A 22,164-nucleotide genomic window follows, 5' to 3' on the forward strand; every position below is an offset into this window, starting at 1 on the left:
AGCCACCTGCCCAGCCCCAACAGGAGACTAGATCTTGATTAGCTCCTATGACCTCTCCAACTGATATCTATTTTGCATGCTCATAAAACAGTCGCTGTCCAAAGTGTACGAACACTTTCAGTTCTGCCAGCTTATCTGCTGTAGCAGCAGTTGATTGTCTCGAAACAGTGTGTGTGTGTGTGTGTGTGTGTATGTGTGTGTGTGTGTGTGTGTGTGTGTGTGAGAGAGTTTGTGTGTGAGAGTGTGTGGGTGTGTGTGTGGGTGTGTGACACTGTGTCTGTAGGCCATTACAGTTAAGGACAACAGGTGAGTTTTCAGTACGAAATGAACATTTTTCCACAACACACAACAGACCTCTACTAGTCCAAACACAAACGCACGCGCACAAATAAACACACACACACATATTTGAATGCACAGATGCTAGATACATCCCCAGCATTTAAACAAAGCGTGATGAACACTGACAAGCAATTTCGTCCTTCTATTCATGCCCTGTCTGGCCTGCAAGCCCAACTGATCCCCATGAAAGAATCAATAAAACCAAGACAGGTTTATACATTCCCCCTGAACAAATACAGCCTACGTACAGTCTTCTACAGAAATTGGCGGGGTTGCATTGGACAGAGCTGGGTCAGAGTCCGTCGAAAGGGTGCGGCACACAACAGAGCAAACACAAAACTACAATCTGAGACACAAGAAAGATACTCCCTTCCCAGGTAAACAATGATGTAAATTGTAAAGGCCAGATACACAAAAGACCTGTTTCTGGATTCAGCTCCAGAACCCGAAGAATTTAGCATTTATGAAGATATATGGTGTATATCAACCATCAGCATATCAACCATCCCATCCCCCACACTTACGATACAATCCTTAAGTCAATAATGAATGAATGGTAATAGTGTTTGATGATACTTTATAACCGTACATGGTCATGTGCTCTCTCTCTCTCTCTCTCTCTCTCTCTCTCTCCCTCTCCCTCCCCCCCGTCTCTCTCTCTCTCTCTCTCTCTCTCTCTCTCTCTCTCTCGGTTCTCAGGTAGACTGCCTTGTGGTCACATGACGCGTTACAGGGTAAAGGTGGATTTCTTCCTGCGGCACTAAGCAGTCTCCGTGTACTGCGCTCCTGTGCCAGTTATCTCTCCTAGCGCAGTCAATACGCGACACTTTCGCCGCTTCTTCCTGTCTCTTTGGACTTTAACGAACTTATCGACAAAAGATGTCTCTCAGTCGAAAAAACTGGAAGGCTTTGTCTAGGTAAGCGTTCATCTGTCCCGAGACATTTAGCCTGTTCCACCGGTTACTTCAATGATTTGGGAGTTTGGCTGAGGTTTTGGTTCATGAATGCCAAATAAAATGTTTTGGAAATGAATTCTTTTGAAATGATGTTAGTGACAGCTTGTCATATCTTGTAACTCGGTGACTCAAATCATCGGAAATACGCTCGAGGCGCAATCGCAGTTTTGTTTTCAACTAAAGAAGAGACTATAATACAAAAAGGTAGCATGTAGTGACATAAAACATGTTCTGATGTTTGCAGAATGCATGCTTCACTCCAACACGTTTTGACAGGGGACATTTATAACTAGCCTAGCAGGTTCAGTTTAACTGTAACGCATGCATTGCCGTTAGGCCTATTGGAAGTTATCTTCCAGCGTTCTGGTTTTGATGTTGATGTGACAACACGTTGCTGAATGGCGATATGCCGTTTTGTATATTCTCTTTTCAGTTCAGAGAATTTTCCCTATTGTCAATGTTGTATTGGCGTGTGCTGTTTTTCTGTAGCATAACATGCTTGCTTTTACAGTCTAACGCGCCAGTGGACGTTGGAAGATGAAGAGGAGGTTGAAAGAGAGAGAAGGAGGAGGGTGAGGGGTTCGAGCAGCACAGCTGACCCTGACTCACCCGGCGCCGATAGCCCGTCCAGAGACGCACCCATCTACTGCAGCCCTCCTGTCGGGGCGTCTCCCGAGAAGGCCCAGAACAGCAGGTAGCTGCTGCTGCTGCTGTCATGACCAATGATAGCGAGACAAGTTGGACTGGAGATTGTGTTTGGATTGTCCGTGTGTGTGTGTGTGTGTGTGTGTGTGTGTGTGTGTGTGTGTGTGTGTGTGTGTGTGTGTGTGTGTGCGTGTGTGTTTGTGTAAAGGTGATGTCATCTAGGGACATTGTATGTCAAAGTCATTGTAGGCCTATTTCAAAGTCTTCCTTTTGTTTCACACACCTACTTTTACTCTTTCATTTCATACATTTTTATCTTCCTTTTATTCTCTCTCTCTCTCTCTCTCTCTCTCTCTCTCTCTTCCCCCATCTCTCCTGGCTCCCTACTTTATCTTCATCATCTCCGTCGTGGTCTTTAAGCAGAGCATGTTTTGCCCTGAAGGACTTTGCTCAATCCTTGCCGACCACAGTCTAAAACGTGACACCGTTCAGTGTGGTGCATGTGAGCTGTTTGAAAAGCCAAATACACAAGGCAGCCGGAACGCTCTTCAAAAAGAGTCTGGAGAATCGCTGGAAGCCTGGAAGAGAAACACGATCATGCCTGTATATATTTTCTTCGTCTTTCTTCTTCGTCCGTTTATCATACATGTCATTCAAATACCTGTGAGTGTCATCTTTGATGGGTGTGTGTTTGTCACATTGTGTGACAATGTGTGCATGACGATGTGTGTGTTTGTGTGAACACCTCTGTGTTAAGATATATTTTTCACATCATAGACAGAAGTAAGCAACACTTTATGCTTAAATGCTCCGCGTATGCTTGTGTCCATCTGTGTGATGTGTGTGTGTGGGTGTGTTTGATTCTTTGTGTGTTTGTGTGATTGTGTGTTTGTGTGCACGCCTGCATGTGTGTGTGTGTGCGTGTGTGTGTGTGTGTGTGTGTATGTGTGTGCGTGTATGTATGTGGGTTTATGTGTGTGTGTGTGTGTGTGCCGTCGTGTTTGTTTGTGTGGGTTCCTGTGTGTGTGTGTGTGAGTGTGTGGGCCTTTGTGTATGTATGTGTGTTTGTGTGTGTGTATTTATGTATGTTTATGTGTGTATGGCTGTGCATCTGTGTGTGTGCCTCTGTATGTGTGTGTATGTGTGAATGTGTGTGTCCTTGTGTATGTATGTGTTTGTGTGTGTCTGTATGTATTTTTGTGTGTTTGTATGTTTGTGTTTGCGTATGTATGTTTGTGTGTGTGTGTGTGTGTATGTATGTTTGTGTTTGTGTATGTATGTTTGTGTGTGTGTGTATCTATCTTTGTGTTTGTGTATGTATGTTTGTGTGTGTGTGTGTGTGTGTATGTATCTTTGTGTGTGTATGTAATGTATCTTTGTGTGCCTGTATGTGTGTGTGCCTGTGTGTGCGCATGTGCCCGTGCCTGTGTATGTATGTGTCTGTGCCTGTGTGTGTGTGTGTCCGTGCCTGTGGGTGTGTGTGTCCGTGTGCCCGTCGGTGTGTGTGTCCGTGCCTGTGGGTGTGTGTGTCCGTGTGCCCGTCGGTGTGTGTGTCCGTGCCTGTTGGTGTGTGTGTCCGTGCCTGTGTGTGTGTGTGTCCGTGCCTGTGTGTGTGTGTATGTCCGTGTGCCTGTGGGTGTGTGTGTCCGTGTGCCTGTGGGTGTATGTGTCCATGCCTGTTTGTGTGTGTGTGTGTCCGTGCCTGTGTGTGTGTGTGTGTCCGTGTGCCTGTGGGTGTATGTGTCCGTGCCTGTGTGTGTGTGTGTGTGTCCGTGCCTGTGTGTGTGTGTGTGTCCGTGCCTGTGTGTGTGTGTGTGTCCGTGCCTGTGGGTGTGTGTGTGGTCAGTGCTGGGCCGGGGAGCGAGGACTTTGTGGAGATGCTGCGCGTGCGGGACGAGAGGCGGCGGATGAGACACGTGGAGACGCTGAGGAGGCAGAGGGCCGAGGAGGGCGGAGAGGAGGTGGAGGGGGCCGGGGGGAGGGCCAGGGTGGAGCTGCTGGGCGACTCGGAGGAGGAGGAGGAGGAGGAGGGTGACGGAGCGACGAAGGGAGGGAGGCTGGCGGCCGTGACGCCGGCCGCCACCAAAGTGTCCCGCGTTGCTCCGCCGGTCAGCCTCCGCAGCAACGGGACCAGAGGCAGCACCACGAGTGGGACCCCCGACAGACAGGTGAGCAACACACTCACTGGTTACACACACACACACACACACACACACACCCCCACACACACACACACACACACAAATACATACACACACACACACACACCCCCACACACACACACACACACACACCCACACACACACACACACACACACACACACACACACAGACCCACACACACACACACACACACACACACACCCCCCCCCCCCCACACACACACACACACACAAATACATACACACACACACACACACCCCCACACACACACACACACACACACACACACACACCCACACACACACACACACACACACACAGACCCACACACACACACACACACACACACACACACACACAAATATAACAAACACACACACACACACACATATACTCGTTATATACATATAGTCCCATAGTCATAACTTCCCCTGGGAATTTCCTTTGAGTTTTATCAATAAAAATGGTTCTACTTTACTTATCTTAACTCTCTCTCTCTCTCTCTTCTTCACTCTCGCGTTCTTTCAGTCTCTCTCTCTCTGTTGTGCGTCAATCTTCCCTCGTATGGCCCCTCACTACCATTCCCTACTCAGTGTTTGGCTCCTCATTGAAGCAGTTTGACCGTACAACCTGCTATCACATGACAAACAATGCTCAGGTTTTCACCGAGAGAACGCTGCTGAGTCTCTGGGAAGACACAGAGGGATGAGGCAGTTAATTCACCACTCACGGAGCTCCAACATTAATGCTTCACCTCCTTATAACCGTTCGTTAACACAGTGGTTACCCCACGCAGAGTGTGTCCTGTTAATCATTGTCCTGCATGGGCCCAACACAGTAGAGTTCCATTCCTCAGGCTGTGTGAGTCACCTTACATGTAACCCAACACTCATGGACGTGGAGAACATTCAGACAAATTCAACACACATAGATCTAACGACTGAACACACGCACACACAGGCATGCACGCGTTTGCACACAGTGCCACGCACACACACAGGTGACACACACACACTTATGGAAACACACACACATGCACATAGTTGCACGCACGCACACACACACACACACACACACACACACACACACACACACACACACTCACACATGCACACACACGCACATACACACATACACACGCAACAATTGCATCATCAAAGAATCTTTATTGCTAGATATCTGACTCTTATTGAATGCGGTTACTTTATTGTATGTCATTCAGTTCTTTATGATTCTCTTGTAAAACACATCTAAAGGCAAGTTTTATTCAAATACAATTTGAAAGACGATTTTGTTTAACCATGCTCGGTAATGCACACAGAACCTGGTCTTTATGAATGCTACAAAATAAGTATACATATTTTTACTATGAAAACATATTTAGTTACCAGGCTTAAGGAGGTTTTATTGATATCATTGGGATCATTATTATTCTTATATGATCGTACATTACAATTTACCTTGCTACATTCAGTAAAGTACTGTGCATTGTTTTTACTAAATGGACTTTCAGGTGATACACACTTTGTTAACAAATAATGTTGGGTTCTATTTACAATATAAGGGAACATTTAGGCCTAGCTTAAAAATGGGTATTTCGCATGCATTTTTTTAAGGTGTATATACCAAGGTTAAGAGTACTTTTGATAATTAGTTTTGACAGTTAAGTATATTTAAATTTGTCAGTTTTGTTAACTTGAGTCCGAGCTTTATGTTGTTTAATTTTTCCAGCATGGGAACGGAGAGTCAACCAGAAAAGTTCCTGAGGAAAATCCCTCCTCTCCCTCCTCACGCAAGTTTGTCAGGTATTAATTGAAATATGGACCTGGTGTCATCCAGAATAATCTGAAAGAAATGATAATTCTTTGAGATTTTGGTTTAAACTTGATTGCAAAATGCAAATTCCCATCCCGAAAGAAAATTTTAGCTATTCTTAACACTACACTACACTACTTTGACTTTCAGATACAGTAAATGAGAAATATTTAAGTTTCATGATGCTTAAAATGACTATAAATAACCTGTAGAAATGTAAGCCCCATTTAACATGTCCGGTAAGCAAACCTGTGAATGCACTGTAAGGTTATAAAAGTACAAGGTTAAAGACAATTCAATTAAATCAATAAAAGATTAATTTGAATTGTCAAATGAGTTGGCATTAATCTGTTTTGCTAAATAGTGCAATAATAAATTATTTAATGTGGCCTGGCAAAAGAAAATATTAGAAAGGCATGGCATTATCTAATGGAAAGTGGGCGAGAAGTCATAGCTGCTCAAATACTGCTGGCTAGGGCAGGATTAACGCAAACATTACCTGATAGGTTGCAGGATAGGTTTTAACTGGCATTGGTTAATACCACAATAATACAACAACCATGAATAGGATCTGATTATGAAAATTATTGATAGTTGCAAGTTTCCCCCATTTCCATTACAGCTGCCCCCTCATACGGTGTTGAAGTAATGGATGTCTTTGAACAGTGCGCTGAAGCTGGACACACTTTTCTCCCCCTCTAGTTCGGTTTGCATCTCCCTTGACAGCTGCACCTCCCCCACCGAGAAGAGCCCGCGCCCGGTGGCCTTCGGGCCCACACCTCCTGCGTCTCCCGGCCAGCTCTGGGGCTCTCCCTGCCACAGCCCCTCTCCCAGAGGACCCCAGAGCCCCGTACACAATGGCTTCACCACCGAGGTAGACGGATGACTCACTCAATGGAGTAACGTGGGGCTAGATATTCAAATTTCTGATGGTATCAGACACTGTTTGGACTTTTCAAATGCATGTAAACATCTTAGTCCGACCTACGCCAAAATCGAACCATAACGGACATCTCATGATCGGATAAGAACACCTAGATAGATTTTGATTTCAACAGCCTGACAGGAGAGTAAAAAGAATACCCCCGGGCGAAATAGAAACTAGGTACTTTCTGTTAAATGCTGGAAGACACAAGCGTTATTCAGCAGTGATATTTAAATTATTTTGTTTCATTTGTATAACATGGATGTATTGCTTTTTTTAATATATGACCAGAATGGTCCTCCGTTTCTGTTCCTAGATTGTCTCGTCAATTCATGTTAATTTTAGTTTTACATTACGCTATACTGCCCCCTTGTGTACACGTTAACATCACGCTGTTCAAATGCAGGCAGCCATGCAAAGATCTGCGTCCGGAAGCGGAGGTACACAGATCTGTATATTCACACTCAATCCATCGCTCACTCACACACTCGAGGATTAAACACACCAAACCTCAAGCAGGGCTTGACAACGGAAGCTGAAACTTACTGCATCTCTGCCTTTGCACAGGACGCATATACGTCCCAGGTGGACTTGGTTCATCATCTAGACCATTTAAACTCCAAAAACAAACAAACACACAGGCCTCAGCTCCGTCTGCGGTGTGGAAATGCTCATTGAACCACACGGTAGCATAAAGAAAGCGGCGGTCTCGGCGGTCACTCTCTCACATGCGCACTCACTGTCACTAGTCATTCACGCGCACACACTCACTGTCACTAGGTCCCTCACGCGCACACCCTCTCATTGAATCACGAGCCGTATTGAGCTTAGCCGGTCACATCTAAAGACTCTTAGATCTAAGATCTTTGCTGTGTTGTGTATTTTAAGAGAGGCTTTGATGTCATTTAAAGTTGATCCAAATGAGTTGTATCACGTGTCGCTGTCATTAAATACGGGCCGGCCTCCTTTGTGCGGGCTGAACTTGATACAAGGAGCCAGAGAAAGGCCATGGTGAGTAGTTGTTACCCACAAGGTGCGACATGTTGACCCGGAGGTTTGTGCTGTTACTGCAGGCCGCTGTGAACAGCTCTCCCTCCACCGACCCGGCCAACGGCAATCAAGCCAACAGACCCTCCCTCGGCAGGCAGAGCTCCAGGACCACCTCCTTCAGGGTAACACACACATATGCATGCACTAGCACACACATGCAAGCACACACACTTACGCAGACATGCACGCACCCACAAACATATGTGTTCATATGTGCATGCTCACGTGCGTACACACACACACACACGAACAACCGACACACCGGTAAAAAACACTAACAGATTATCTTCAACCACACAGATGCTGAAGAAGAAATCAGGAGAGGCGGCGCCTGTACGAAGAAGGTCAGGGACTCCTTATTTATAATCTGTCTCTCTCTCTCTCTCTCTCTCTCTCTCTCTCTCTAACTAACTTGTGTTTTGTTCTTTTTTTAGCTCGAGTGTTCGACTTACATCCCGGAAATTTGAATCAAATGCTGTAAGATATTTCATTTATAAGCATAAAGTCTTACAATCCTGTGTATTTATGGGGTGATGCATCTCATCGTAATAACTGACCTGATGACGTCATATTTTACTCTGAAGCTGTAAAGCATTAACGTTTGAATTGTATTGCATGGCTCATCTTTCAAGGACCCAAATCAAGAAGATGAGAAAACGTCGAATTTCCAGAGGAAGTAAGTCTTTCTGATGATCAGCTGATTTTATGTACACCTCTACGGACTCGTTCTGAAGCTTATTCCATTTAACATTTTAAGTAGTCCAAAGTATAAAGTGAAAACATACAGCTGTATAGTGAGGAAGTGCTTCTAAAGGTGTTTTTGTTCCTCTCCTCCTCTTCGTCTACCAGCACCAGACAGAGGGTGTCCTCCCGCTCCATCCAGGAGAAGATGGAGCGACTAGCTCAGGCTTCACAGGTCGCTTAAAGTTCCCCTACGATAAGTCGATAAACAGCTAGTGTTATAATGAGGCAGTATGCAAACATTAAAGTGCAAAGTCAAATATTTGCACTTTTGAGATGCGATAAGTCGTAGTCACATGGCATTTGTTTGTCACATACTTTGTCTGTCTGTGTTAATAACCCCTGGTTTGTCACATACTTTGTCTGTCTGTGTTAATAACTCCTGGACTTCCTTGATGGCTTAGTTTAGCCTACATGCAGACATTGTACACATTACATTGATACACCTTTCCTTTCCTTCTATCAACATTGGCCCATATGTTTGGCTATGTTATACTGGTATAATAATAAGTAATGTTAATTATCTTACAAATAACAAAGCTCCAGTTGCACAAGATAAATACCTTTATTCTACAACCATTTGTGAATCTAGAGTCTATCCACACATAATTGAGTCTTTTTTTCTACATTGATTCTCATTCCACTTTCTGGTGACTCCTGGGACTCCTGCAGAAGCCAGAGGTGTTGCGGTTCCCAGACGTCACCCAGAGGACCCTGGTCTTACTGGAAGAGGTGTCCAGGAAGAGGGATCTGTTTGAGAAGGAGCACCAGGCCTCCAGCCCCACCAGCCCTGGAGTCTCCAGACAGGTCACTAAACAGTGAAGACTCACCACTAAACACGGTTCATCAACACTAAAGACTATTCACTAAACACTAAACACTAACTGTATTCATCAACACTAAAGACTATTCACTAAACACTAACTGTATTCATCAACACTAAAGACTATTCACTAAACACTAAAAAGCTAACTGTATTCATAAACATTAAAGACTATTCACTAAACACTAAACACTAACTGTATTCATGAACATTAAAGACTATTCACTAAACACTAACTGTATTCATAAACATTAAAGACTATTCACTAAACACTAACTATATTCATAAACATTAAAGACTATTCACTAAACACTAAACACTAACTGTATTCATAAACATTAAAGACTATTCACTAAACACTAACTGTATTTATAAACATTAAAGACTATTCGCTAAACACTAAACACTAACTGTATTCATAAACATTAAAGACTATTCACTAAAAACTATTGATACACACTAATACAGTGTGATACAGACTAATACAATTCACTAAACAGTAACACTAAACACCAAACACTAATCACCGACAACCAACCACTAAAGTCTATACACTATTTACTAAACACGGAACAAACACTGTAAACAATGCAAAACTCCCCCCTCCTATTATAGTTTACACAGGGGCTCACCCAGGTTTAACTTGGTTTTATGTCATCTGCAAAGACACACACACACACGCACACACGCACACGCGCACACGCACACACGCACACACACACACGCACACACAAACACACACACACGCACACACTCTTATAGTTTACCTTAGAGTGTTCATTGCATCTGCAGGAGTTCCGCAGCTTCACGTCTGGCATCTCGGATCGCATTAACCGCTGGGTCCACAAGAGCACCAAGCCAGACTTCTCCCCCAACCCCGCGGTGAGATGACGTCTCAGACGCCACCCAACACAGTCTCAGACAGCAAAGTTAAAACACCTTTACAATGACATATGTAGAAATGTACAGCTCAGTAATGTTGTCAAACAACCACAGAATCCTTTTCCCATCAGTCAAGACATTAGATTAAGCAGAACAGAGCAAATAATACAATCAAAAGCAATTAGGGGTTGGAGGTAGGTTACTGCTAGCACAAAGGTACTCCTTATGACAGATTAATGAGTTCAGAGGAGGAGAGCAATCGGGGATCATATCAGCTTGTTGTGTGCGTATACGCGTGTGCTCGTGTGTGTATGTGTGTCTGTGGTGCTACTCCGCCTCACTTAGTCACTGCGTGGTTGGGGCTGGGTGTCCCGTCTGGGTGGAAGCATAGCGCCAATAGTAGTTGGCAGGAAACCGGAGATTAGTAATGAGTCATCAAACATCAATCAAAGGTTGATTCAATTCATCAGAAGATATGTTGCACACATGGAGATAGGAGGGGGAGACGTTGAGGGGTGGGGGGGTGTTCTATTTTGAATCTTTTGAGAAAAATCTAAAGGAATGTTGACATACAACTAATACCTCTGTTATATTAGTTATAGAATTGAAGCCATCCCCCCAAAATTCCAGCAATATACTGTGTTAGGACCTGTGGAAGCAAGGTTAGATGCTTTTTAACCGTAGTGTGAGCTATGAGTAGAACACGATGTTGATGTAGCCTATGAACACTAGGGGGCAGCATCACTCCTTCTGCTGCACAACTCAGGCTGACCAGACTGACACTTTTCCTTGTTACAGATAACTATTTTCCTCTTCCTGTTCCTATCAGAGAGACATTTTTTCCTTGATAATAACACATAACCCTCACCCTGCTCCTCCTGCTAGAACCGTCTGTTACAAAGGGTTTTCTTTCACATACTTAACCAACAAAGGTGTTAGTTTAGAAAGGTGTTTTGCCATGGCCAACTTAGCCTATATCCCGATATATATATTTTAAATGATATTTGTCATGTTCTCAGTATGGACTCAGTGCTGTGCTCATTACATGCAGGACCTGAGGCATGTTGATATCAGCAGCAAGAAGATCCTGTTTGAGAGCAAACACAAGGAGTGAAGGATCTGCCACTAAGGGATTCTTGGTAAGCCTTCTTAAAGCGCAATAAATTCTTTCAAAGTTGCTTTGGAGTAATTAGTTTTAGTTTTGTCTTTTCTTTGTTTTTCTTCTGCAGGATTCAGAAGCCGAAGTCAGAAAATGATTGAGAATGAAATGGAGGATGAACTTGTGTTGTGGTTCTTCGTGTTTATTCCTCAAGCTCTTTTGTTTTTCCCATACTTGCACAGAAGAGATGCAAGTGAAGCGTCAACGGTCTCAGTGGAAGGAAGTTGCTTTTTTGTTTTGGCTTAAAGATTAGATAGATATTAGAGAAATGATCGTTTGCTTCTTGGTGGCTAAGATACGGTGTGAGTGATGAGAGACAGCAATACAGCACATATCAGTGAATAGAGTTGCGCCAGTGACACTTGTATTTCAAGTCTTGAGTAGTTCCGTTTAACTTCAGGTGATTTAATGCACTTTGCACAGGTGAAGGCCTCCTGTCTGATAATAACTTTTCTGATTAGCAGAATTTGAAATTCTGGGACCATAATTCTGTAAATGAGGGTTATGTTTGTGGTTAAAGTTGTTCTTCTTACTGTGCTGCCAAATTTATGTTTTCTGTTTTACTTGCCTTGTCTTGTATGCTTCAAAGGTACGTTGCTGCCTGGTGACAAAATAAAATCTTTTATGACGAACTGCAAATATTTGTATTTTTGGTGTTTGCTGCAACGACCTAGCCAATGAGGAGGGCCTCCATCTGTCTCAAAGCAGTGGACTGAGAGGAACTCTTACTCTTTAGATAAGAGATATGGCCATGCATCTGTCTAGTGTCACCTCCAGCCCAATGCATGGTGGCCTACATGGTTAGTCTAGGTGTGTACGTGTGTGTGTGTGTGTGTGTGTCTGTGTGTGTGTGTCCGTGTGTGTGTGTGTGTGTGTGTGTGTGTTTCTGCCTGCTTCTGCCTGCCTGGGGCAGTATGTATGTGAGTGTGTGTCTAGGTGTGTGTGTGTGGTGTGTGTATGCTTGTGTCTAGGTGTATGTGTGTGTGCCTTTGTGTGTATGTGTATTTGGTGTGTTTATCTGTATGTGTAGGTGTGTGTCTGCCTGCCTGTCATAGTGTGTTTGTGTGTGTGTTTGTGTGTCATTTTTTCTAGTTGTGTGTGTGTGTGTGTGTGTGTGTGTGTGTGTGTGTGTGTGTGTGTCTTGGCATGTTCGTGTTTCTCGGTATGGGTGTGTGTATTTGGTGTGATTCATCAGTGTGTTGGTGTATGTATTTCTAGGTGTGTGTCTATGTGTCTGTCGCAGTGTGTGTGTATGCGTCTGTTTTGTTTTTCTAGTTGTGTGTGTATCTAGGTTTGTGTGTGTGTGTTCTGTACTGCCCTTATCTCTTGGGTCTCTTCAACACGGTGACTCACAGTCTTACCCCCTGCATCTGAATTCACCTTTTTAGGAGAAGGTTGATAGGAGTGTTACCATGCTATCTCGATGGTTATTAATACACACAATGGGAGAAGGGGTCCCCTAGCATTTGACTTTCTCCCTCTGATACCCTCTCTGCCGTGTGTGTGTGTGTTTGTCCACCAGTGTTCGACCCTTCTGGTCCCTCATTCCCACTGAGGTCTCACAGCCAAAAGGGCCTCTTTTGAGCTCCGGGTTTCTCGGAGAGTCTGTGTTTGCGTTGCCTCTCTCTTCATTCTTTCCATTCTTAACAGGTAGGTTGGGTTTCATCTCCATGACGATAAACGCATGTGTCCAGCTTTAACATCTGGAAAATTAGACTTAAGACTTAGTGCAGGCATGGACGATTAGGAAGCTGTAGATGAGTGGAGCCATGTGATGGTTTGATGGAGGAGAGTGATGAAGTCTGGTGAATGTTCACTGAATTCTAGCTGCTGAACACGCGCCGCCATGTCGGACAACGAAGAAATAACGGAGGAATACGAAGAGTAAGTTGAGTTCGTTTTGGTGCTATGCAGTCGACAGTCAAATACACATATCTAATCAGTTCGCCTTGGATTGTGTGATGCGGCTTTTGACAATACTTATAGATAGACACTGACATGCTTAGCCTACTGATATTTAATATATAGTTTGAAAAGCCTACACCATATAAAACTGCTTTTTTTTGGTCTCTGAGGGCCTCTGTAACAGCCATTCTGCTCTCATTTTCAGGGAAGTCGAAGAAGGTAAGAAGTCTCCATCAAGATTCAAATATTTTGATATCTGGTATTGTGTCCACATGTCCTGTACAGTTGAGAATACATGACAGAAACCATTTGATTAGCGTGCAGGCCTGATCGTAGAAGTAAAACTAAGCTTTTACATAGGTTAAGCAATGGAAAAGAACCAGTTCTGTGAGAATATGAACCCGCATTATTTCCATAGCTGCAGGTAGTAATGTGTCTTTCAGGGTAAACTCTAATGCGCGATAATGTTCACCTGTTTGAAGTGTAATGATATATCATTATCTGGGAAAAGTTTTTTCCTAGATAATGACATTTATAGTGCTTTTTGTTTTCTAGTTGAACTTTGTTCAACCCTAACCCATTTCTTGTCTGCTTGCTTTTCTCTGAATGTTGATTAGAGGAAGAAGCCACTGAAGGTATGTGGACATCTCCATGACTCATACAACACTGTGTTTTTTGTTTTTTACATTTTGTTCATTCATCACATACTTGAACAACAGCAGCTATTGTAGAACATAGCTAAATTTAGAGGGCTTAGGTCTAGTGAGCGTAGGTAAAGCGTGATAGAAAGAAAAACCTACTGTTAAGTTGAATCAAGAGTGCCTTTAAACATGGGGAGATGAAGCGAGCATACCTTCCTCTTGCTACATTTATCTGTGACTCTTACAAGGTCATATTGGCTGAGGTAATAAAACTAATAAAAACGGACAACTAACAACTGATAAGAGAGTGAATCAAGTTCCCTTTTCCTTGTTGAAATTTAAAAAAATAGAAATATCAGGTCTTAACACCAAGGTCGTATTTTTTGTAGACAGGAGTATTAATTATTTATTCTGTATAGATTCAAATGATTAACATGCACCTTAAAGTGTGAGTGAAGTGAACCCACATTTTAGAGTATCTTAAAGGACACTTTGGCGTCACGAGTTGACTGTTACCTGCGTCCTACGCACCGTTGAAAGTTCATATTTTTATTGCAGAGAGCGGTCAAAACAGAGTTTTCTATAAAATACAGTCGAATTTGAGTAACATTGAGAAAATAGCAGAGATAAACATGTTCCAAAAAATTAAAGACATCACCACATTTAAAGCAAGACGAATGAAATGGGATGGCGTTCACTGACGTAAAACATTTAACCCCTGATTCATGAGCAGCAAATTATAGGTAGGACTTCATTCAATTTCATCACTGGAAAACTGAATCCTAAAAATAATTATAATGATCATCATCTCACCCCCAGTGCACCCTTAAGGTGCCATGGGAGTTTTAGTGACCCCAGGATATCACCTCGTCCGATGAATGGCGAAGCTCTGCGACAGGACACAGTCCCCGTCACCGTCCTGGGGCATTGGGGACATTCCATATGCCAGAGGGCACCCCCTATTGGCACTATAACACCTCTACCAGCTCAAACTGGGGCGTTATAAACCAGCAGTGCTAGGCATACACACACACAAACGCACACACACACACACACACCCACACATTTTTTCTTTGTGTCTGTGGTTGTGTGTGTGTGTGTGCATGTGTTTGTGTGTGTGTGTGTGTGTGGGTGTGGGTGTGGGTGTGGGTGTGTGTAAGTACAAGTTTTCCAGTCCTTGAGTTTTATCTCCTGTCAAACGCTGGTGCTGTGTCTGAAGCCAGCACCCTGTTATATAGGGGCTATGTTATCCACGCTATCTACCAGCAGAAGTTCCTCTCCACTTTCCGTCATGCATCACATAACGCAAAACAGGCTTGATTAAAAGTTATGGAGCAAGAGGGAGGAGTAGGGGTGGGGCGGATTAGCGGTAACGGGGTGTGGCGGCAGGATGGTTGAGGGTGTGGCAGTTGAAGCTTTCAGTTTGAACCGATCTCACAGCTGTCTCACACATGTCACATTTTTTATCATTCATATGGCGCAATATTTGTGAGTGTGACACTTGGTTCAAACCCCCCCCCCCCCCCCCCCCCAGAGGCCATGGAGGAGGAGCAAGAGCCGGAAGGGGAGGAGCTACAGCAGGAAGGGGAGGATCCTGAGGTGGAGGAGGAGCTAGAGGAAGAGACCAATGAGGAACAAGGTGAGCGGAGGTTAACGCTTTAATTATTTTACTATTATTATAAAACAGATAAAGATTTGATTGCCTTGTTTGTACATCATTCCAGACTTTAAAGGAAGGTTTAAGGAAGGTTTTTAGGAACAGAAAAATCATCCACCCATAGTGCAACTGCAGTATTCAAGTATTTCATGTCAAAATCAGATGTAACAGGGCAATGTTAAAGCAAATCTGAGTGGAATGAGCTTATATGCTTGTGAATCTTCGTGACATATGGATCGTCTCTTCTAGAATATCCATATGCTAAGAAGATATATATGGATATTCAGGGTGCGATTTGCCGGTGGGGATGGTGGGGATTATCCCCCCCTCTGGTTTACAAGTCCTACCCTCTGCTGAATTATTTTTATCCTCGGTGGGGATAAAAATTATCCCCCCCACCCAAAGTATTTTCACCATCACATCGTAATAATTAACAACCAAAATACACAGGGTCCGTCTTCATTTTGAAACTTCACATTGCCCTTGAGCCTGAACCTCATGCTACCCTCTCAGGAGAGCTACATGTTTAGAGCGGCGTATAATTTCAGTTCACGGTATGGTTTGCGGTGATGATAACAATCGCGAAAAAAAATACACAAATCACTTAGAATAACGCTTGAGAATCCTGCTCCATTCTGAACGGGTAGCATAATGTGTCAAATATGTGGGTCAGCCAAAGTTCCCCTTGGCCTAGTGTGTAAGAACTCTGGTGTTCAGGTTTTGCTCAGGGCACCTTTTAGACATGGTGTGTCTCTGCTGTGGTTTCTTTCAGATGGTGAAGATGAGGCCGCGGAGGATGAAGGAGGTAACGTTGTATAATCGTTATCTGACAGACGTCCTACTGTTTGTCTTGGACCCTCTTGCTGTGCGAAGACATTAGGCAAATCAGTTCATCTCGGGATGAGGTTTATGTATTTGTCAGAACGTGTTTGTGTGGGTGTTTGAATGTGGTTGATTGATCCCTAAAAGTTATCTATCTCATTCTGATTTTGCTTTGTCCCTTGTGAAACACAGAAGAAGAAGCAAAGCCTAAATTCAAGTAAGTTGTTGGTAAAGACCGATATACACATACACGCACCCACACATACACATGCATGCCTGCACGCACGCAAGCACACATACTTATTTTTATCTCCTTGTTTTCCCACAGGCCGTTCATCATGCCTAACCTCATACCACCCAAGATACCAGATGGAGAGAAGGTGGACTTTGATGTGAGTTATGAGCTATGGAGAGATATTTCACTTATAGACTTCAAAATATGACGTTATTTTGCCTTTCGTATTTCACGTCCTTAGCTCATCTTAATGAATGCAACTCAGGTCATGGGATATGTTGGAGCAGGACTTCACATAAGATGAGCTACTTTTATAGTGGCTGTTTCTGTGTCTTTCTCCAATATCTCTTAAATAATCGCTTGTCGTCATTTACAGTGCACATTTTACCTTCATGATTCATTAATTTGGGATCTACTGTTAGCCCACGAGAACATACAAACAGGTTTACAGCGGCTTTTACTATCTCAAGTACCGTAATGACCGTAATGTGCTTCTATAACTGCTGGAGAGATGAGAGGGCCCTTAATATCAGGAGTTACCATTAAGATGAGTCTGTGTGTTGTGGCAGGATATCCACCGGAAGAGGATGGAGAAGGATCTGACAGAGCTGCAGACACTGATTGAAGTTCACTTTGTGAGCAGGAAGAAGGAAGAGGAGGATTTTATAAACCTTAAGGAACGGATTGTGAGGGACACACACACACAACTCGGAAATACTGACACACAAACATGCACTTACACTTACTGACTGATTGCCAGACACATCACACAATCATGATTGATGTGTCTGGAGATGTGTGATCTGACATGCCCACATACAAATACACACACATATACACACACACACACAATGCATACTGTGCAGTCCAGTTGGGTTGGTTTTCAGGGGTTGCTAAGATACGCTGACTTATAGGACAAGCGGCGTTCTGAGCGAGCAGAGCAGCATCGGATCCGCAGCGAGCGGGAGAAGGAGCGTCAGAAGCGCCTTGAGGTAGGGTCCTCTCGCCGGCGGCGGCACACTCCCTCCACCCAAGACAAACATAATCCACAAACTATTGGTCGAGGTGAAGGTGTTTGACTCCCAGCCGAAAGGTTATGGGTTTGCACTCTGATACCAACAGTGGACCATCCGGCTCATTCACTAATTCACTATGAGTCAGTTTTCACTCATTAATTCACCATTATTAATTAACCGTCTGTTTGGTTAAAAACATCTGATCAATGGCCTAATAGTAAACAGTAGAGAAGGTCCCTCTCTCTCTCCATTATTCTCTATGTCTCTCACTCCATCTCTCCAGGACGAGAGGTCTCGCAAAGAGGAAGAGGAGGCCAAGAAGAAGGCGGACGACGATGCAAAGAAGAAGAAAACCCTGACCAGCCTCCATTTTGGGGGCTACATGCAGAAGGTGGTGAGCATGGGGGGGGGGGGGGGGGCAAAACATCTAAGCAGGTAAACCCAAAAAATCGAACAAATTAAATAAAATTGATAATACGATGTCCTTCTCTTCCATCTCTCCACGCTTGTGCCACAGGCGGAGAAGCGGAGCGGTAAGCGGCAGACGGAGAGGGAGAAGAAGAGGAAGATTCTAGCCGACAGACACAAGCCTCTGGACGTGGAGAACAAGAGCGAGGCGGCGCTCAAGTGGGTTCAGCTTCCTTAGCCTAGCAACACGTTACACCACGGGATCTAACCCGGCGCTCAATTGGGTTCAGCTTCCTTAGCCTAGCAACACGTCACACCACGGGATCGAAGCCGGCGCTCAAGTGGATTCAGCTTCCTTAGCCTAGCAACACGTCACACCACGGGATCGAAGCCGGCGCTCAAGTGGGTTCAAGTGGATAGATGAGCAGCTTCAGTCCACTGGGTAGGCGGTAGACTGATCTATCCAGCACAGATCTAGGTGGACACGCCCACTAGTGATGTCATATGGGGCAGATTTTCGAAACAGCTTGTAAGGCTAATCACACTCACACCTGGTGGTATAATATGTCTCCTTTAAGGAGACATATTATACCACCAGGTATGTGTGGGATTAGCCTTTATTCTAATACCCTACTGAAGACTTAGATATGTCCGTAACAAGACTGGAAACCAGGCCTTACTGCGTCCCTTGTAGTCCTGTTTCCGGCCCAGGCTCTGAGCCGTTGTGCTGCAATTTAAGAGTGCTGGATCCCAGATTACACGACAAGTTATGACCATAATACATGAACATAATTATAGATATAGGAATAATATGTATTATATATATAATGCATTAACACAAGATAAAATGACCATTATATATTAACATAATTTAAAAACAATAATAGAAATATCGAAATAAATATAAAACAATATTTATATATGTGCATATATATTTATTTATATATATAATGCATCAACACAATATGTTATGATGATAATACATGTACATAATTATAACAATAGCAATATAATATATATTATTAACAGAATATGAATGATGACGAATGATGACAATACTCAATACATATTAGGATAATAACCCAATATAATAATTGAAATACAGATGATAGTAATTATAATCATTGTTATACTCCGTTCACAGGGAGAAAGCTCAGGAGTTATGGGACTGGATGCACCAACTGGAGCAGGACAAGTTTGAATTTCAATACCTGTTTGCCAGACAGAAATACGAGGTGGGTGTTGTCTTCAGTGTACCGAAACACTGTAGAAAGTGTACTATGTACACAGGTCGACCTTATCACCTTTCCGTTTTTGTTTTTAATGATTATTTTCAGATCAATGTGCTAAGGAACCGCGTGAGTGATCACCAGAAAATGTGAGTGCTTTATTCTATTTTCCCTTCTAACCCTCTCTCTTCCTCTCACTCTCATGTTTCTCTCTAAAGTTTTCTGCTCTACCTGCACCGACATGTACACACACACCCATATACACACACACCAACACACACACCCACATATATAGACACACACACACACACACACACACACACACACACACACACACACACACACACACACACACACAATAAACCATTGATAATGAATGTACCACCAGAGCACAAAGTGCAGCTACTTCATTCCTGCCAATTTTTCATACCTTGAATATTAGACTATATAAGGGTGTGATCCAGCATCCAGTGAATGTGTGTGTGTGTGTTTGTGTGTGTGTCTCTGTGTCTGTGTGTGGGTGTGTGCGTGTAGTTATGCATGTCAAAAAAGTCAGTAAATAATTGAGGTTCGGTATTTTTGGGGATACAAACTTTGATTGAATGGTGTTGACCGAGGTATGATGCCCGGTGATATCCCACACACCCCACCGTATTAGTCAGACGGTCATGCTTCACATACGCGCACAGACATCAGTGTTATCTTCAGTCTGTCTCTGTCAGCTTCAAACACACATCGCGTGTGTTTGTGTTTTTTTATTAGAAGATGTAAAGAGTGGACTAGGTTTATTATTTGATGCCATTCTCTTTCTTTCTTCTCAACAGCTCTAAGAGAACTAAGAGAGGCCTGAGGAAATAGGAACCAAAAAGACAGGATCATCCAGAAACAACAGGCCCCACCCCACCAGCACGCCTCTCCTGCTCTCGACTCAACTACCCCCTCCACCCGCCGACCCCACCCTGCCCCGCCCGCCTCCCTGCCACACCTGCCTCCCTGCCCCACCTGTCTCCCTGCTCCAGCCGTCTGCCTGCCACTCCCAGTTTGGCAGCACAGCCAGTCTGATTGTATGTTTTGTGAGTCATGGGATTCATGCGTATGGCTTGCAAACATGTGAAATGGAGAAAATAAACATTATGCTTGGAAATCTGATTGGACACGTTTGTCTGTTGTGAGTTAACAGTTAAAGCCCTGCAGGAGCCGAGTTCAAGTGCAGGAGCCAAATTCAAACAAGAGGTAATAAGAATACAGCATGTGTCACCTCCAAGGTGCCATCCTTGATTGACCTCCAGGTTGACCTCTCAGGGCTGTAAGTGGTTTCACCACAGGCCTGGGGGCATGCGTCTAAATCCGGTAGAAGGTTGAATGAGACCTTTCCAGTGTTTTTGTATTAAACTAAAATGTGTTCCAACACGCAGCAAGGGCATAAATCCAGGGTGCTAGAGGAAGTAGCCCCACCTGCTGCCGGTGTGTTTTACCATAACCCCTACAACTCCATTTAAGTGCTGCATAACCGTCATTAACCATCATTGCATACACATAAAGAGGGGCAATGCAATGTTAATGATGTTTGTAGATACCAAAACTATTCTGAATGGTTTTGAATGTACCGTAATGTCCAAAAATCTTTAGGCATAAAACCTTTCCCAAGAGCGTACAAATGCGAAAATGGGTTATCATTCTCATCTCTCATACAAAAAATGCATATTCAAGCACATACACACACGCACACACACATGCATTTGCTTTCACAGTTGTATTGTGCTAAAAAAATTGCCGAAATGGGAAAGGTTTGAACCATAACATCAACCTTTTTGTTTGTGTTGAATGTTTAAAATCTAGAGTCAATTTCTTCTGAAGATATAGAGAGTGGCGACTGGTCATTAGGGGCAAGTGGGGCTCAGCCCCACCTACTCTCACAAGAAAAAAAATTGAACAAATAAAAATATAAAATAAATTATACAAACATATATTTTAAAAGAAATCTCCCCAGAAAGTACTGTAAAATAATAAGTTTGGCGCTTTTAGTTCATTTTTAGTCGACCCTGGCTTGCTTCTTCAGGCTGAGTTCCTCCGGAGGGGCAAGAGGGGCTGGAGCCCCACCAGCCCAATGTAATGTGTATTGGACTTGGAAAATTGAAATGCGCATGTTCAGAGTGTTTCTCTGTTGAAGTGGACGGAGATTATTCTACTTCTGGTGGGGCTAGCTCTTACAGCTGTTTGTACTAGTATCATTTCATTCTGAGGTTTACGGAAGCTTAGTTTAAAGTTTAAAAACTTTTAAAAACTATACTTTCATTATTGCAATGTTTTGATGTCAGCAATAAAACATTAAAAGCTGCACTAATGTACTTTATTAATTATATACATGTATGTATATATATATATATATATATATATATATATATATATATATATATATATATATATATATATATATATATATATATATATATGTATATATATTATACATGGAGAACAGTCACTTAGATCAAAAACAAAAAGCCCAGCAAACTGAATAGTGTTAAAGTATATTTTTATTTGTAATGGTTGTGATGGCCCCAGTACCTGCCTGCTGTCCTGGCAGGTCCTTGTGGGTGGAGCTGAGGGCTGAATAGAGAATGGGAAACACCAAGCCAGGGCTACAAACAGCATGGTGGGACACTGACACGTAAGTAAGACCAATGAAGGAAGCTCAATCTCTATTTTGAAATACTTTAGCTTTTTTATGAAACTTACCTATTTTTATTTGT

The 22,164-nt window shown here is 43.3% G+C and overlaps 2 protein-coding genes across 4 annotated transcripts; both read left to right on the forward strand.

Moving 5' to 3' along the window:
• Positions 1-1,120: 1,120 nt before the first annotated feature.
• On the forward strand, positions 1,121-12,191 carry lad1 (ladinin). Its single transcript, XM_079742185.1, has 14 exons — positions 1,121-1,259; positions 1,810-1,992; positions 3,790-4,111; positions 5,838-5,911; positions 6,624-6,795; positions 7,920-8,018; positions 8,197-8,240; positions 8,331-8,373; positions 8,529-8,572; positions 8,746-8,812; positions 9,310-9,444; positions 10,253-10,342; positions 11,394-11,481; positions 11,572-12,191. Exons 1-13 carry the CDS (start codon positions 1,222-1,224, stop codon positions 11,454-11,456), a joined length of 1,374 nt encoding a protein of 457 aa, XP_079598311.1. The 5' UTR covers positions 1,121-1,221; the 3' UTR covers positions 11,457-11,481; positions 11,572-12,191.
• A 1,725-nt stretch (positions 12,192-13,916) lies between these two features.
• On the forward strand, positions 13,917-20,548 carry tnnt2a (troponin T type 2a (cardiac)). Of its 3 annotated transcripts, XM_079742428.1 has the most exons (12): positions 13,917-14,041; positions 15,582-15,686; positions 16,477-16,509; positions 16,719-16,743; positions 16,855-16,918; positions 17,331-17,447; positions 17,676-17,753; positions 18,061-18,171; positions 18,295-18,404; positions 19,330-19,420; positions 19,523-19,563; positions 20,239-20,548. In XM_079742428.1, exons 2-12 carry the CDS (start codon positions 15,587-15,589, stop codon positions 20,270-20,272), a joined length of 804 nt encoding a protein of 267 aa, XP_079598554.1. In that variant the 5' UTR covers positions 13,917-14,041; positions 15,582-15,586; the 3' UTR covers positions 20,273-20,548. The 3 variants fall into 3 exon arrangements, with proteins under 3 accessions (XP_079598554.1, XP_079598553.1, XP_079598555.1); XM_079742427.1 differs by lacking the exon at positions 13,917-14,041 and having other exon boundaries at positions 15,567-15,686; XM_079742429.1 differs by lacking the exon at positions 13,917-14,041 and having other exon boundaries at positions 15,567-15,686; positions 18,061-18,168.
• Positions 20,549-22,164: the final 1,616 nt, after the last annotated feature.

The sequence above is a fragment of the Pollachius pollachius genome (genome assembly GCF_949987615.1).
Source record: "Pollachius pollachius genome assembly, chromosome: 8".
Lineage (NCBI taxonomy): Eukaryota > Metazoa > Chordata > Actinopteri > Gadiformes > Gadidae > Pollachius > Pollachius pollachius.

What these genes read in the sequence shown, in the direction of transcription:
- lad1 (XM_079742185.1), top strand. Translation starts at nt 1,222, where the DNA reads ATGTCTCTCAGTCGAAAAAACTGGAAGGCTTTGTCTAG. An exon ending in CCAGGACCACCTCCTTCAGG is followed by an intron (nt 8,019 to 8,196) that starts GTAACACACACA and finishes TCAACCACACAG; the next exon opens with ATGCTGAAGAAGAAATCAGG. An exon ending in GCCCTGGAGTCTCCAGACAG is followed by an intron (nt 9,445 to 10,252) that starts GTCACTAAACAG and finishes TTGCATCTGCAG; the next exon opens with GAGTTCCGCAGCTTCACGTC.
- tnnt2a (XM_079742428.1), top strand. Translation starts at nt 15,587, where the DNA reads ATGGAGGAGGAGCAAGAGCCGGAAGGGGAGGAGCTACAGCAGGAAGGG. An exon ending in TTGCCAGACAGAAATACGAG is followed by an intron (nt 19,421 to 19,522) that starts GTGGGTGTTGTC and finishes GATTATTTTCAG; the next exon opens with ATCAATGTGCTAAGGAACCG. An exon ending in GTGAGTGATCACCAGAAAAT is followed by an intron (nt 19,564 to 20,238) that starts GTGAGTGCTTTA and finishes TCTTCTCAACAG; the next exon opens with CTCTAAGAGAACTAAGAGAG.